Source organism: Leiobunum rupestre, chromosome 3 (assembly GCF_980474605.1).
Source record: "Leiobunum rupestre chromosome 3, qqLeiRupe1.1.hap1, whole genome shotgun sequence".
In the NCBI taxonomy this organism is placed as follows: domain Eukaryota; kingdom Metazoa; phylum Arthropoda; class Arachnida; order Opiliones; family Sclerosomatidae; genus Leiobunum; species Leiobunum rupestre.
The window spans coordinates 73,766,032-73,780,635 of NC_143386.1; the positions used below are offsets into that span (position 1 = coordinate 73,766,032).

General features: G+C 39.9%; 4 protein-coding genes across 4 annotated transcripts; all 4 read right to left on the reverse strand.

Moving 5' to 3' along the window:
- Positions 1-728: 728 nt before the first annotated feature.
- Positions 729-2,079, reverse strand: LOC149954593 (uncharacterized). Its single transcript, XM_090169973.1, has 2 exons — positions 1,655-2,079; positions 729-1,389 (listed from the first exon to the last, which is right to left on the reverse strand). The coding sequence occupies exons 1-2, from the start codon at positions 2,077-2,079 to the stop codon at positions 729-731; spliced, it is 1,086 nt and encodes a 361-aa protein (XP_090026099.1).
- Positions 2,080-2,094: 15 nt separating this feature from the next.
- LOC149954594 (uncharacterized) lies at positions 2,095-5,002 on the reverse strand. Its single transcript, XM_090169975.1, has 5 exons — positions 4,714-5,002; positions 4,563-4,661; positions 3,852-4,446; positions 3,413-3,599; positions 2,095-2,523 (listed from the first exon to the last, which is right to left on the reverse strand). Exons 1-5 carry the CDS (start codon positions 5,000-5,002, stop codon positions 2,095-2,097), a joined length of 1,599 nt encoding a protein of 532 aa, XP_090026101.1.
- Positions 5,003-5,173: 171 nt separating this feature from the next.
- LOC149954595 (uncharacterized) lies at positions 5,174-6,253 on the reverse strand. Its single transcript, XM_090169976.1, has 2 exons — positions 5,609-6,253; positions 5,174-5,497 (listed from the first exon to the last, which is right to left on the reverse strand). Exons 1-2 carry the CDS (start codon positions 6,251-6,253, stop codon positions 5,174-5,176), a joined length of 969 nt encoding a protein of 322 aa, XP_090026102.1.
- A 218-nt stretch (positions 6,254-6,471) lies between these two features.
- On the reverse strand, positions 6,472-8,690 carry LOC149954596 (uncharacterized). Its single transcript, XM_090169977.1, has 2 exons — positions 8,570-8,690; positions 6,472-8,519 (listed from the first exon to the last, which is right to left on the reverse strand). Exons 1-2 carry the CDS (start codon positions 8,688-8,690, stop codon positions 6,472-6,474), a joined length of 2,169 nt encoding a protein of 722 aa, XP_090026103.1.
- Between the last annotated feature and the right edge of the window lie 5,914 nt (positions 8,691-14,604).

The following is a 14,604-nucleotide window of genomic DNA, read 5'->3' on the forward strand; positions in this document are numbered from 1 at the left end:
AAACAAATGCGCCGAAAGAGAAAACGCGATATTTATTGAAATGACTCGCGGATTCAATTTAATACCAAGTATTAACTAACAAAACAACGTTTATTTTACAAATTCACACAGCACACTTTTTTCCGTTCGTAATTTACGAAGTCTCCTTCTTACTAACCCTTCGTTCTTTTTTTTCCCATCTCCACGATGCCCCTTACCCTCTTTTTCCTAGAAAAATGGGGGTCCAACGGCATACCAGAAAGGAGGTCCATTATTACAATAGGACAGTTTCCAAATATAGCTCAAGGTCAACCGGTTTTAGCCTCGTTTAGGAAGACCTTTGCTTCCGTATATTCACAGAACAAAATAACAAATACCAGAAGTAATATACCACCATTTTTAACATTCCCGCCCGATGAACTCTGAAGGAGTTTATAAAAACATTACATAAGTCCGATTAACCTTAAAAACACCAAATTCCTTTTTTTTTTTCAAATCTCTAAGTTACACAAAAGATTGATATGTCTCTTCACAATTATTCCATTTGGTAATTTCACTGAGAATTGCCTAATCTTTTCATCTCGTCCTTGATGAACTTCTTCTATTAGTCCCATCTTCCATGCTTGACGAGGAAGCTTGTCTTCTCTGATTAAGACGACGTCACCTATCTTCATTTTTTCTCCTTGCTTCGCCTGGCGCACCTCGTGTGCTGACTTCAGATCCAGTAAGTATTCCTTTCTCCATCGATTCTAGATGCGGTCAAGAAGAGTCTCCTGGTAACTCCACCTTCTCCGTAAATTGTCTCCGTTGGAGTCCGTTGACCTCAGACCTTCAGTTGGTAGGGAATTGCTTCGGTTTGGGATAATAAAATGGGAAGGGGTGAGTGGGGAAAAATCACCGGCGTCGTCGTTAATGAATGTAAGCGGTCGAGAGTTTATTATATTTTCGACCTCTGCTAGAACTGTACTAAGCTCTTCAAAGTTCAAAAGAGCCGAGCCCAAGTTCTTCCTTAATACTCGCTTCGTCGAACGAACCATTCGTTCCCTCCATCCTCCTGTCCAAGGTGCTAGAGGTATGATATATTTCCACCTTAGTCCCTTATTGTTGCAAAACTCCTTAACTTTCTTGTTGTTGGCTATAGTATAGAGTCTGGCTAGTTCTTTCTCAGCCTTCTTAAATGTTTGGGCGTTGTTTGAATATACAACTTGTACGACTCCTCTTCTCGACATGAATCTTCTTAAGGCCAGTAAGAAGCATTCCGTAGTAAGATTAGATACCAATTCCCAATGTATAGCTCTTGTCACCGCGCAAGTAAACAAAGCTATATACGCCTTCGTGGTTGGGATTTGGCCTTTTCTACCTTTCATCTTCTTACTGCGAACTCTGGCGATATCCCTTATGATTAAGGACCTGCAAAGTCAATACCTGTTATCGCAAAGGGTTACGACTTGCCGACCCGATCTCTAGGAAGAGGAGGTGTTTCTTCAATTAAAGGCTTAGCCTTCCATCCAAGGGCGTATCCAGGATTTTATTTCAGGGGGGATTTTGAGGGAAAATATCAAGGGGGGGGGGTGCTGACGGAAGTTTAACTGATTTAAATTAGGCACCCCCCCAGTCATCAGCATTTCGGGGGGTCGGGGGGGGGGTTGAACCCCCAAAACCCCCCCTTAAATACGCCCTTGTCCATCTCCGACATGTGATGCACTGGTTGAGGGCCTTTTTCGTGGCTTGTCTACCCTTGATAATCCAATACCTTTCTCGAAGTCTGGTTAAAGTAGTGGACAATCCGGCGTGTATCAAGTTTTCATGTTCCTTTAAAATGATTAGTTCCGTTAGTCGGTTCTTGTTCGGCAAAATTATTGGATGTCTTTCTGAATAAGTAAATTCTGTTTCTTGTAACCTTCCGCCAATTCTCAAAATGCCATCCTCATCAATAAAAGGGTTAAAGGTTGCAGTTTCCGAATCCTTTGGAAGTGGCATCTTCTTAATAATGGCTTCTAGATCTGAAGGAAAGGCAAGTTTCTGAGTTTTAGAAATCCAATATCTTTTCGCCGCCTTGATTTCTTCTGAAGTTAATGTTTCAGACTTTCGGACATCCATCTTCTTAGAATTCTTCTAGAACGGCTTAATCCATGCCGTTACCCTGAAGACATAATCCACGTCGCTATAGTCCTCGAGTTCCATGAACATTGACTCGGATCCGACTAAGCATGGGTTTACCGATATAGTTTTAAAGCCCTTTCTAAGTTCAAATTCGGCTTCCGGTTCTATCGGATCGTCATTTTCAACTTTATCTTTCTTGATTGGCCAATATTTTTCTTCCTGGCAAAGCCAATTAGGTCCTGGCAACAATAGGTCACTGTTGACCAATTTATCCATTCCTATCCCTCTTGTTAAGAGGTCCGCAGGATTTTCCTTGCCGCTAATGTGGTTCCAACTTCGGGGCTCAACCTTCTCTTGAATCTCTGTGACACGATTGGCCACAAACGGCTTCCATTTTCGGGCACTGCCTTTTATCCAATTGATGGTGATTGTCGAATCACTCTAAAGGTATACGTTTTCATACTTAATCTTGAAATTACAATTGATTTTGGTTTTCAATCGAGTTTCTATCAGTGCCGCCAACAATTCCAATCGAGGTAAGGAAATCTTTTTAATTGGAGATACTCTTGATTTAGACGTAACTAATGTTACTCCGATCTGTCCATCCTTCGTCACGTGTCTTACGTAAATAACTGAAACATAAGCTGCTTCACTGGCGTCAGTATAACAATGAATTTGTAATTGCTCTAATTGATCTTCTGAATGCTCAGAGAAGTATTGTCTCGTTATCCTCAATAAACTGATTGTCTCTAGTTCAGTGGTCCAATTATTTCACTTTACTGCGAGGTCTGTGAAAACGCGACTAAATATGAGTTTCAACTAAAACGATGCGAGTACTGAGAATATCTAAAGGTTCCCAAGAAAAATATAAGTCGGAGTATAATTCCCAGTAAATCTGGACTCCAACAAAAAAATAAGACTCCTATTCAAGTCAAAACCTTCACAACGACTCTTTTTTATTCTTCCAAAAAATATTATTTCAAAACGCGTGAAAATTCAAACTTTAACCGTCGACTAAAAAGCGTGCGAAAAATTGATACTAGAAAGTTGTATCTCCTCAGCGCGTGTCTATTTTTAAAGACAATATTATAAACGAATATTATTTATACATTTGTTTTAGCTCTGGATTTTTAGGCAATAAAAAACGAAAATACGATAATACATATCAGATGCGAAAAAATACAATTTTGTTTGTTATAAGTAACTGAGCCAATATGAAGTGGGAAAAAATATGTTTTAACATAATCCCCCGAAAAACGTCCAATTAAATTTCCAATTTGTAGAGTAGTTGAATTGGTCGGCGTAGTCGTGTCTTGTCATGCAGTCTTACTATACAATTACGAATGCATCCATCTGCTCCCTTGAAAGTTTCGTCGATGACTCCCATTTTCCAGCGCAGCCTCGGTTGCTTGTTCTCGGTGATGATAACGACGTCTCCTTCCTGAAGCGGTTCCGTCGGTTTGTTTGGTGTGCGATGATGCGCTGATCTCAGCTGGAGTAAATATTCCGACCGCCATCTACGCCAAAAACCATCTAGAATTGTTTGACGGTATTTTAGGCGTCGTGTTAAATCTTCCTTGGTAGCTGAGTGTCCGGAAAATTGTATCGATGGTAGACTGGTTATACGGTCGCCCAATAGAAAATGTGCGGGCGTGAGCGGTCTTGGCTCACGAGGGTCTTCCGAAATAGTAGTGATAGGGCGGAACTTTATTGCGGATTCTGCTTCCGCGAGAACGGTCTCCAGTTCTTCGTGCGTCAGCCTTGCTCACCCAAGTACTTTTCTCAAAGCTTTCTTGATCGATGCCACTAGCCGTTCCCAGAAACCACCCCACCAGGGGGCTCTGTCTGCGCTGAAAGTCCATTTAATTTGATGGTTGGCAAAGAATTGGTGTGCTTCAGGACTGGCTATATTTGCGAACAATTCACTTAGATCACACTTGGCTCGTTTGTAAGTTTTCGCGTTGTCAGAGAATACGCGTTTTACTAGTCCTCTCCTAGCAGTAAAGCGTCGGAAGGCAAGCAGAAAGTTATCTGTAGTTTGGTCTGATACGAGTTCCAAGTGTACTGCGCGAGTTACTGCGCAAGTAAACAATGCGATGTAGGCTTTTTGACCATCGCAACAGTATAACGGTCCAGCGAAGTCCATACCGCAAACTTCGAATGGCGGAGCTTGCGTAGTACGTACTTCCGGCAGCGGGCCCATGATTACATCTGACGCTTTCGCACGGAAGAATTGGCAAATGGTGCAAGATTTTAATATACTTTGCACTGTTTTTCGACTTTTCAATAACCAGAACTTTTCTCGTAAAACGACTGTAGTGCTTGTAACACCAGCGTGCATCACTTTTTCATGTGAGCTTTGCACTAAAAGCGTGGTATACGGGTGATCCGGTGCGAGAATCCATGGGTGGGTCTCCTCGTAGGTTAGGCCGCTTCCCTGAATTCTGCTATTCACACAAAGTAGACCATTTGCGTCTAACTTAGGGTTGAGTGTTCGACTTCTTCGGGAAATTGTTCTTTTTGTGTATTCTTTATCCAGTATATTTCGGCTTCATTAATTTCCTCAGCTGTTAATTCTTCTGATCGCATACATCTGTTTCTGTTAAAGTAATTTTGAATATATCGAAATACCCAAGCCGTTACGTGGTGAAGGGTTTTCAGTGTGCGATACATTTTGATGTTTATAGGGTGATCGCTTTCTTGTTGATTCGTGACTTTGAGAGCATGCATTGTTACGTAATTCTTCCTGTGGTTCTTCAGGTGTCTCGTCGTTGGTAACAACGTCCCTTACCAAAACCTGTTCTTGTAAAAACGTCGGACCGTGCCACCAGAATTCGTTATGTGCTAGATCGTTCATTTTACAACCTCTCGTTGGGAGGTCTGCGGGGTTTTCCGCACTTCTGCAATAGCGCCAATTCATTGGGTCCGAAAGGGTTTGGATAGTGCGCACCCTATTAGCTACGAATGGCTTCCATCTGGACGCCGTCCCTTTAATCCATCCGATTGCAATTTGCGAGTCTGTCCACAAAAAAATTCTGCTAGGTTTCGTTTCAAACGTTTTCATGAGATGGTTGGTCAATTCGGCGCCCAATTAGGCTCCCATCAACTCGAGTCGGGGAAGTGAAAGTTTCTTCAGAGGTGCCACTCTGGATTTGGACGTAACCAATGTTGATCGAATTCCTCCATCTCTGGTCTGATACTGAAGATAAACGACGGCGGCGTACGCTTTCTGACTCGCGTCAGTGAAACAATGAAGTGTGACGTTTGCGATGTCCAATTTTTCGACCTCATTAAAGTAATATCGTGCGATTTTGATTTCTTTTAATTCCTTTAGTTCGCTGCACCAACAATCAAAGACACCTTTCAGCTCAATAGGAAGGGCCTCATCCCAACCGATTCCTTTCTCCCAAAGTTTCTGGAAAAGAATTTTCGCCCGAACTATGAAAGGTGACAAAAGTCCAAGCGGGTCAAAAACCTTGGCCACGGATTTGACCACCCAACGCTTGGTGCTGGCTCAATTCTGTACAAAGTCTAATAGTTCTTTAGTGTCAAAAATAAGATTGTCGCGTACGCTGTCCCATGAGAGTCCGAGGGTGAAATTGATAGGCTTGTCACTGTTAGTTTCATCGTCCCCTTCATAAAGAAGTTGTCTCAACTCAGAGGAGTTGGTTTGCCACTTCCTGAGAAGCATTCCCGCCTCGCTCATAACTTCTTTGGCTTCAATGATCAACTGATACGCGTTGCTAACTGTCTCCGCACCAGATAAAAGATCGTCTACGTATAAGGAATCGTCGATAATTCTGAAGATTTCTGTTTTCGTTTCCTGATATTTTCTCGCGTGCATACGTATAGTGGCCGTTAATAGATACGGACTAGATGTGACTCCAAATGGTACTCGTGCGAATCTGTAGATTTTAAGTCTCATAGTTGCTTTTGGGTTCTCGACATCGATCCATAGAAATCTCAATGCATCGCGATCTTCTTCTCTAATTTCAATTTGGAGAAACGCCTTCGCGATGTCTCCTGTAAAGGCAACCTTGTGTTCACGGAATCGTATAAGAATATCATAAAGATCCGGGTTTAATTTCGGGCCGACTTCGAGACAGTCATTCAGCGAAGTGGTTTCGAACGCTTGTGAAGATGCATCGTAAACAATACGAATTTTTGTCATTTCGCTATTCTCTCTTATTAAAGCTCTGTGTGGCATGTAATAAACGAGTTTACCTTTTTTCATAGTAGGTTTAACTTCCTCAATTATGCCGTTTTCAAGTTGCTCTTTAATAATTGAATTGTACTCTTTCAAAATAATGGGCTGCTTACGTAGGTTAAAGAGTAAATTCGAAGTGCGTTTGGAGGCGACTGAGTAGTTATCTGCGAGATTAGATGCGTTTAACTTCCACGGCAATGCAACAGAGTAGCGACCGTTTGCGTAGGTCGTAGTTTCCTCAAAGTTTTTTGTATATCCTCCTTCGAGTGGCATTCAGGTTCGTTTTCCACGATACCAAAGGACTCCAATTCCCAGAACTTGCGAAGTTCACTCGATAGTTTATCATCTTGCTTCTCTTTAACGTTAACACGCATAATCGCCACATTGTTAATGCTGATCGCTCGTGAAGCGACTTCTACTGGACCTTGTAAAGTCCATCCAAATGTTGATTCCAGTGCGGTTAGGAAACTTCCGATGCGTTCGGATCTTCCGCTTGCTATCGCCCATAGATAGTCTGCTCCAATTAGTACGTCAACTGCGTGCGAGTCTTGAGTATTGTTGTTAGCTAACGCTGCATCGGCCAATAGAAAGCCTCTTCTTTGGAATTCTTCGGATATATCGGGTCCTGGAAGTGAGAACACTGAGCCACAGATTTCGGGAGCTTCGTACGCTTCGATTATCACACTTTGTTTTGGATCGTGACGGCTTCTCAACCGCAGTCGTACTCTCTTTCTTTTCACTTTTTCTGGTCTCGTACTACCAAAACTGCTCAGCTCCAGATGGTCTTCGCTCACGATTTCAAGCCCAAGTTGTCTCGAAATACTTTCTTTGATGAACGTAACATGACTACCATTGTCAAGAAGGCAGCGCACCGGTAAATCTCCTTTATATCCTGGTTTCTGAGCTATGGCTAGAGCTGTTTGTAGTAAGACCACTTCTTTTCGGCTACTCGTGACCGCGGCGGACAATTGAGTTATTTCCTTCACTCTCGTTAAATCTGATTGCGAGACTGGTTTTGAATCACTTTGCGTTTGTAATTTTTCATAAGCTTTGTTTTCAACTTCTTCACAGAGGCTTGTATGATGACGACGGTTACATTTTCTGCAACTTCTAGCGTTCATCCTACATTCTCTGGCTTGATGATTTTCCCTCAGACACACGAAACATCGTCTCTTACGAAGTAGAATGCTCTTCTTGTCTTTAACAGTAAGATTATCGCACTCCGTAGTAGAGTGATTAGTTTGTTCACAATAAAGGCAGGGTCTTCTCTCGACACCTGTGGTTAAGGCGGCGGCACTCGAAGGGTTTTGGTTGTATCCGATTTCTTTCCGAAAGTTGCGATAGTGCGGCGGTTGCGTATGTTTCGTTTTCCAACGCGTATTCAGCGGATGCGTATTGTGAGATTGCGGTTTCTCTGGTTCAGCTGATTTACCAAGAACGAGGGCCCGTTCTCTACTTGCGATTTCTTTTTGTAGAAAATTCAATAAATTTTCTACTTTTAGAAGCTCTTCACCAGCGTGGTGTCGACTGAAGGCTAGTGTGATGTCTTCGTGCAATCGTTGTGTAATTATAGGACAGAGGAGGCTCCCATATGACTCATCAATAACTCCGAGAGATTTCAGACTTCTCACTTGTACTTGGCAACTGTCGTACATCTTCCTGAGGCCAGCGATGTCGTTTGACCTTCTCACACTTGGCAGGTTTAATAAAGCGTTCATGTGCTCGCTAATTATTATGTCCTTGCGTCCAAATCTCTCCTGCAGTACGGCGACAGCGTTGTCGTAGTTTTCTTCCGTTAGTGATAGCCCTTCGACGGCTCTTAAAGCGGCTCCCTCCAAATACGATAGTAGATAACTATATTTATTTCTTTTCGATATACCCTCAGCGTTGTGGATGACGTTTTCGAAGTGTGTCCAAAATGATTGCCACTCACTAATAGTTCCGTTAAAATGACAAACTTCCAGCTTCGGGAGTTTGACTGTTGTTGTTGGTGCGATCGGAGGGTTAGGTCTTACCCTCCTGCTCGATCCGCTCGCGGTGCTATCATCATCCGAATCACTGCTATTTGAATCGTTGAACTGACGACGAATACGACGCTCATCCTTCTTCTTCCGTTCCACCAAACGTTTCGCTCGTACAATAATAATTTCCAATTCGTCGATGTATTCTTGCGAATCTCCGTGGTCTGTTTCCAACTCGCCCTCCGTTGTAAATAATCCAACCAGTTCTTCTTCGTAGTTTTTTAAAATTGCACTTTTTGAATCAATACCATGACGTAACCTTCTAACTTGGAAACATCTGGCTCCTCCAGTTCTATTTCTGTCGCGACGAGGTTCTTCACTTTCGTAGCGGCCCTCTTGGTAGCCGCTCGTCTACTCTTGATGACCTTTAAGTCGTCCATCTTGTAATTGTTGATAGGTTCCGATGATCAGCGATATCTCTATACGCTGCGGATGGCAAATTCTTTGCTGTAGAATCCAACTTTCACTGAGTTCCCGGGTTTCGGCACCAAAATTATGTGAAAACGCGACTAAATGTGAGTTTCAACTAAAACGATGCGAGTACTGAGAATATCTAAAGGTTCCCAAGAAAAATAGTAGTCGGAATATAATTCCCAGTGAATCTGGACTCCAACAAAAAAATAAGACTCCTATTCAAGTCAAAACCTTCACAACGACTCTTTTTTTATTCTTCCAAAAAATATTATTTCAAAACGCGTGAAAATTCAAACTTTTAACTAAAAAGCGTGCGAAAAATTTATACTAGAAAGTTGTATCTCCTCAGCGCGTGTCTATTTTTAAAGACAATATTATAAACGAATATTATTTATACATTTGTTTTAGCTCTGGATTTTTAGGCAATAAAAAACGAAAATACGATAATACATATCCGATGCGAAAAAATATAATTTTGTTTGTTATAAGTAACTGAGCCAATATGAAGTGGGAAAAAATATGTTTTAACAAGGTCCTGAGGTATTTCTTCGTCCCAGTCCATTCCTCTTTCCCAGAGGTTCTGTAAAATGATTTTGACGCGTATCGTAAACGGCGTTAGGAATCCTATTGGGTCAAAAACCCTAGCTGACGCTCTTAAGATGCATCTCTTCATTGTGCAGGCCGATTTTAAGTATTTCAATAGTCCGTCTACTTCGAAGTAAAATTGATCTTCGTGGTAATCCCATGCCAGTCCGAGTACCTTGGAAGTATCTTTTGAACCAATGAAGGGTCTCTCTACCTGAGTCTCATCGACGAATTTTTCTTCTTTCCAACGTTCTTAAAGTTCCTTGGAATTTGTCAAGGTCATTCCAGCGTCTGCCAGTATATTCTTCGCCTCTTTAGATATCTCGAAAGCCATTTCCACATTGTTTTCCCCAGAAGCATCAGTTTCGATGCATTTTCCAAAATCTTATTTAAATGTTCGTTGATAGAATTTTCGTCCAAATTTACTCCTATTAATATTTAAAATGAAATAGTGCTTTAGAATTGTTTGATAAAAGCATAAACGTGTTTATGATGCATTCCTGATAAAGGCATAAAATTTCATTAGATAACCCAATATTATATACCTCACCTTTAGTTTTCTTTCATTTAGAAACTTTTTAGAGCTATAGGCAATAAGGCATGGTCCATTATTGTTTTAAAACAACAAAACGCAAAAATATCTTGTATCTTGAAAACCGCAAGTCCAAACCCACGGCGCAATTTTCACTAAAACTTAACGTTCTAACTAGATGACGGTGGGGTGGCGGTGTGGTTAGCACTTTCGCCTCGCAGCAAAAGGAACCGGGTTCGATCCCAACTTGTGGCACTGGGTGAAAACTCGGAACAACCCCTTCTACGTTGAGTTTGCAAGTTCTTTCCCCACTGGTTTAAGGGGTTTTCCCCCGAGCTCTTCGGTTTCCCCTTCCATAAAACCAATTGAGGTTAACGGTAACAGTTAGTGTAGGGGAGCTGTTGGCTCGCGTGGCATGCAGGGCTGGCCACCACCCTCATTGTACGCATTGTAACCCGGCCACCTGATTTAAAGGCTTCAAAAGTCGCTTGATGACTTAGGAATAAGGTGGTGCCTTGCTGATAACTTATAAGGCTTTTCTCGCATCCCCCGTCAAAAAGGAAATCAAATAATTAAACTTGTTTAACTTTGCCATCGGTTTGTCATCTACCATAGCCTTGAATCTGAAACTTAAATCTTAACGGGCCAGCTTGTTTTCGAGGCATGAATAAATGTAATACGAAGAGTGGTTTTTAACTTACTTTTTTATCCATATATTGTACATTACCTTTAGACCAACTTGTTATTTTCACGCCTCGAAAACCAGATGTTGCGTATGAAAATTGTTAACATTTTTCGCTGTGGCCTTCCACTCTATGTGAGTGCTGCTAAGTGAGGAACAATGGTGGTTTTGGCACTTTCTCTTTAGACAAATTCTATAAAATAAATCTGGAACACCTCTAGAAGGGGCTATTTCTTATAAGAATTTTTCGAAAACCACTATTCTTTAAGTTAACATTATAAGAAGCTATGGGACGTCAGTAGACAAACTTTCTAAATATCTAAGTCTCTAAATGTTACAAAGCTTTTGTAGTTCTATAAGAGATTCTGTATAGATTCTGTAGAAAATGTTTTATAAGGCTGGAATATCAAGCGTTGCTGTTGGGAACGGGAAATTACAGCAAGAAATCACTATTAGGATTATATGTCCGTCCAACTAATAGGAGGTACAATTCTATAATTTTTTGATAATATATATCTCTTAAAAAATGACCATATCTTAGTCAAGAGAAATCCGCTTCTTAACGGCGTCGAAGAAAATGTAACTGAAAACCAAATTTAAACTTTCCAAAAGAAATATCTTGAATATATTAAATTGGTCGTGTAACAAAAATATTTCAGTCAGTTTTTGATAATATGTAAATAATAAAACTGAGAAAAGGTTTTAGGGTGTGGACTTTGAATCGTTTAAGAAAAAAACAAACTGAAAACTTTCCAACTAATTTCTTAGAGGAATATATTAAATGTGAGCCCACCTTTTTAATCTTTACGAAATGATATTTGGAATCAAATTCGTTCAACTTAAGTAAAATTTTATAAGATTTATAAAACTTTGACCTACAGGAAACGGTCTAACTGTGTTATTTTTCTAAATATAGAGTTCGTGACACTTAAGCAATTTAACAAATATTACATTGGATCAATTTCGATTTACTTTAATGTGATGCAAATCGCTACATGTATTTCCTCTTGGAATATTAAACCGGCTTTTGAAATTTAATGCATGAAAAAAGAATAAAATGCAAACGATTTTTTCATAACCTTATAAAAGCCTCAAAGGAAAACTAGTTTTTATGCTAACAACGTAGGAATCTTTTGAATCTAAGCATCGGCCTAAGTGCCCTTAAAAGAAACTCGATTGGTTGCAGTCATTCAATAGTTTGTCGGTTAAAGGGAAAGCAATGCATCTCAGAGTCGCAGTTCTTCCTGTATGTAAAATTTTAATTTATAGCCTCCACCGAAATTCTATTTTTTGTATAGTCCTTAAAACATACCCGTGCAGCCGGTGGGGGCCCGGGTTTTTAAAACAAGGGTAACCTTCTCATTGACCCTCATGCAGCGTCGTAGCTAGGGGTTGGCCAGGCGGGCGGCTGCCAGGGGCGCACTTTGCAAACCTACAGCCTGTAGGCCGCTTTAATTAATTATACTTCCAAAGTTATTATTTCGTTTCTCTTCCTAGAAAATAATGCGCTCATGACCTTAGATACGGAGCTGCCCTCGTGGGACCCGGAAATATGGTTTAACTAGGCCTGCTCTCGATTGGCCTGCCCATAAGCATGGTTTCCAAAGCGGTAATATTGAGCGTAGGGAGCTGTAGGCTCGCTTAGCATGAAGAGTGTGGCACCGCCCTCCTACAATAAATAATTTTTCCACCAGGAATAATGGCCTTAACAGTCACTCGTTTACTTTGGCCTTGCTGATAATTGTTATTTATTATTAAAAATTCGGGACTAAAATGGCTGCTTTCAAAAATCGTTGGGTCTTTTTAATGAGTGTCTACAAGTTGCTGCGATACCTCTTGGGTAAGCCTTACATTCTGGGTGTTGGGTATATCATCGTATGTGGTATGAAACAGGGCCACGTTAAACAGTTTTTCCCCCTGGATAAGTATAGGATTAGCCTTATTTAAAAATCCACACTTATATTATATATTTTTACTATTAGTTACTCTTGATTTTGTCGAGAAGTAGAAAGTACAACCCAAATTACAGCCGCAATTAGGCAGTAGTTTTCGTTAAAGAGTAATTCTCATCACTACAATATAGTTTATAGTTCGAATTTAGGAATAAAGTGTACAATTTTACAAGTATTCACCTCTTGGTTTGGGTATTTAAAGTTAGTCAATCGGTTGATTCTATAATTGCTGGCGAAAGAAAACTTAATTAGTTTCTTTATTACAATGAAATTACCTAATTGGTTTCAAATAAAATAAATTTCCGAGAATAATTTTATCTCAAGAAGTTTCACAATTTTTGTTATTCTCGATAATAATGAAGCACAAAACAAGTACATTTTTTCAATTGCGTGTTCGATATGTATATATTTTGCAAATAAAGAAGATGATTACATTTAATTTAATCTAGAAATAAAGCTGTCTATCAAAAATATGTAATAACTTAACAACATTTTTCTATTGTAGGAGCTGAGACATGACTGAGTTGACGTTAAACTTAATTAACTAATTTTGAACACTTGCAGAATGCATGAACCTTTAGCAAGTTATAAATAATCATAGTTTTAAATAGAAAATCACCTGTAATACTAAATATTATATCCTGTATAAAAGGAGTTTGATAGTTCTTCCAACGAAGTGGAATAACAAATGTTTATAGAAACCATAAACTTCCACCTTTCTCCTACGGCAAACTTTAAATATAATTAAAAAATAATAAAATATAGTTTTGAAATTTCAGATTCCTCCCTTCGGATATCTTCCAACAGTTCAACAGCCATTTCTCACTGGACCAGTACCTACATTATTAATTGCCCTACAAGAGAAGCTCAATTTTTCGTAAGAACCCTGAGAAAAGTAAACTTATATTAGCGAACTAAGAAATATTTTTGGGAAAGGTTTTCACGATTAAGACATTTAAACCAAAGCCGCAATGTTTGAGAGTGATCGACTGATGTTAGGAAAAAATGAAAGACGCACACTTAGAAAATAATCATTATAGAAAATGAAATTTAGAAACCCAGATTCGTTCCCACTGAAGTATTTGAGGAATTTGCAATGTTCTTCTCGATATTTTTTGCGTTCCTCATATATTCACGCATTTATATTTAGTCCAGAATAGTTTGTGAGGCTTAGTATATTTTCAGAGATAGATATGGCACGTCTTTAAGGTTTAATGTTTTTATAGAAACAAACTTTACATGATTTTACCACGGCTCGGACGGACGAAAATCTCGGCTGTATCACACGATCATTTCTATGGAAGGCACCGGAGCTTCCAGAAGCCTCCTTAGACCTTCCAAGTGGATACAAATATAATTTCCGTTTGAAGAGATAAAGCAAGCCAAATATGATAAAAATATTAAAATTCATCATTACAGTTTTGACGAACTGAAGCAACAAACTACGCGACCTTAGTTGTTAGAGCTAGATGGAGTTAGTTAACGAACTATCTTTTCAGTGTTTATAAATCCACGTAACGGTCAAATCGATAAGTTTTTTATTTTTATTTTATTCGATTGTAACGTGTGGGCCAGTTTAGTCCTATCGTCCATCTGATTAATCAGGGTGAGATAAGTGTAACGGCCATGCCAACGGGGGGATACGTGGGGTCAGGGGCGTGGAGACCCGTGGCGGAAGTATTCCGACCACCTGTTGGGGGATTGGTAGTCGTCCTCACTAGGCCATCCACAAACTCTGCCTCCCAGACGCCTGAGATTACAGGAGTACGCCACTACTCCCGGCTATCGATAAGTTCATATTGTATATCCCAATTTAAAAGGCTCCAAGAGCGTTTGAAATTTAATGGCGTACCGCCAATTGACCAAGAATGTATTTAATTAGATAATCACACCTATAGATAATGAGTAGGTTGGAAATAGGGGGGAAGAAAATATAACTTCAATCGCATCGGAAGGCGACAGTTTTAGTAAGTCAATGAGATACCGGGTTGATATGATTTAATTAGGAGGAAGGAGTTTACTCTTAAAGCATGAAGGGATTGGCAGGGAAGCTGAAAATCATCTCAACATTATCCCTTATTATAAATTAATGCCACTTTATAGTATTTGTATATTTTTTAAACTAGGAA

Coding starts and splice junctions, on each gene's coding strand:
- LOC149954593 (XM_090169973.1), bottom strand. CDS start 2,079: ATGGATGTCCGAAAGTCTGAAACATTAACTTCAGAAGAAATCAAGGCG. Junction 1,390..1,654: donor TGTCGGAGATGGACAAGGGC/GTATTTAAGGGG, acceptor TTGACTTTGCAG/GTCCTTAATCATAAGGGATA.
- LOC149954594 (XM_090169975.1), bottom strand. CDS start 5,002: ATGAATTGGCGCTATTGCAGAAGTGCGGAAAACCCCGCAGACCTCCCA. Junction 4,447..4,562: donor AGTCGAACACTCAACCCTAA/GTTAGACGCAAA, acceptor CCACGCTTTTAG/TGCAAAGCTCACATGAAAAA. Junction 2,524..3,412: donor GATGCATTCGTAATTGTATA/GTAAGACTGCAT, acceptor GTATACCTTTAG/AGTGATTCGACAATCACCAT.
- LOC149954595 (XM_090169976.1), bottom strand. CDS start 6,253: ATGACAAAAATTCGTATTGTTTACGATGCATCTTCACAAGCGTTCGAA. Junction 5,498..5,608: donor CTAAAGAACTATTAGACTTT/GTACAGAATTGA, acceptor ATTCTTTTCCAG/AAACTTTGGGAGAAAGGAAT.
- LOC149954596 (XM_090169977.1), bottom strand. CDS start 8,690: ATGGACGACTTAAAGGTCATCAAGAGTAGACGAGCGGCTACCAAGAGG. Junction 8,520..8,569: donor AGATGTTTCCAAGTTAGAAG/GTTACGTCATGG, acceptor AAAACTACGAAG/AAGAACTGGTTGGATTATTT.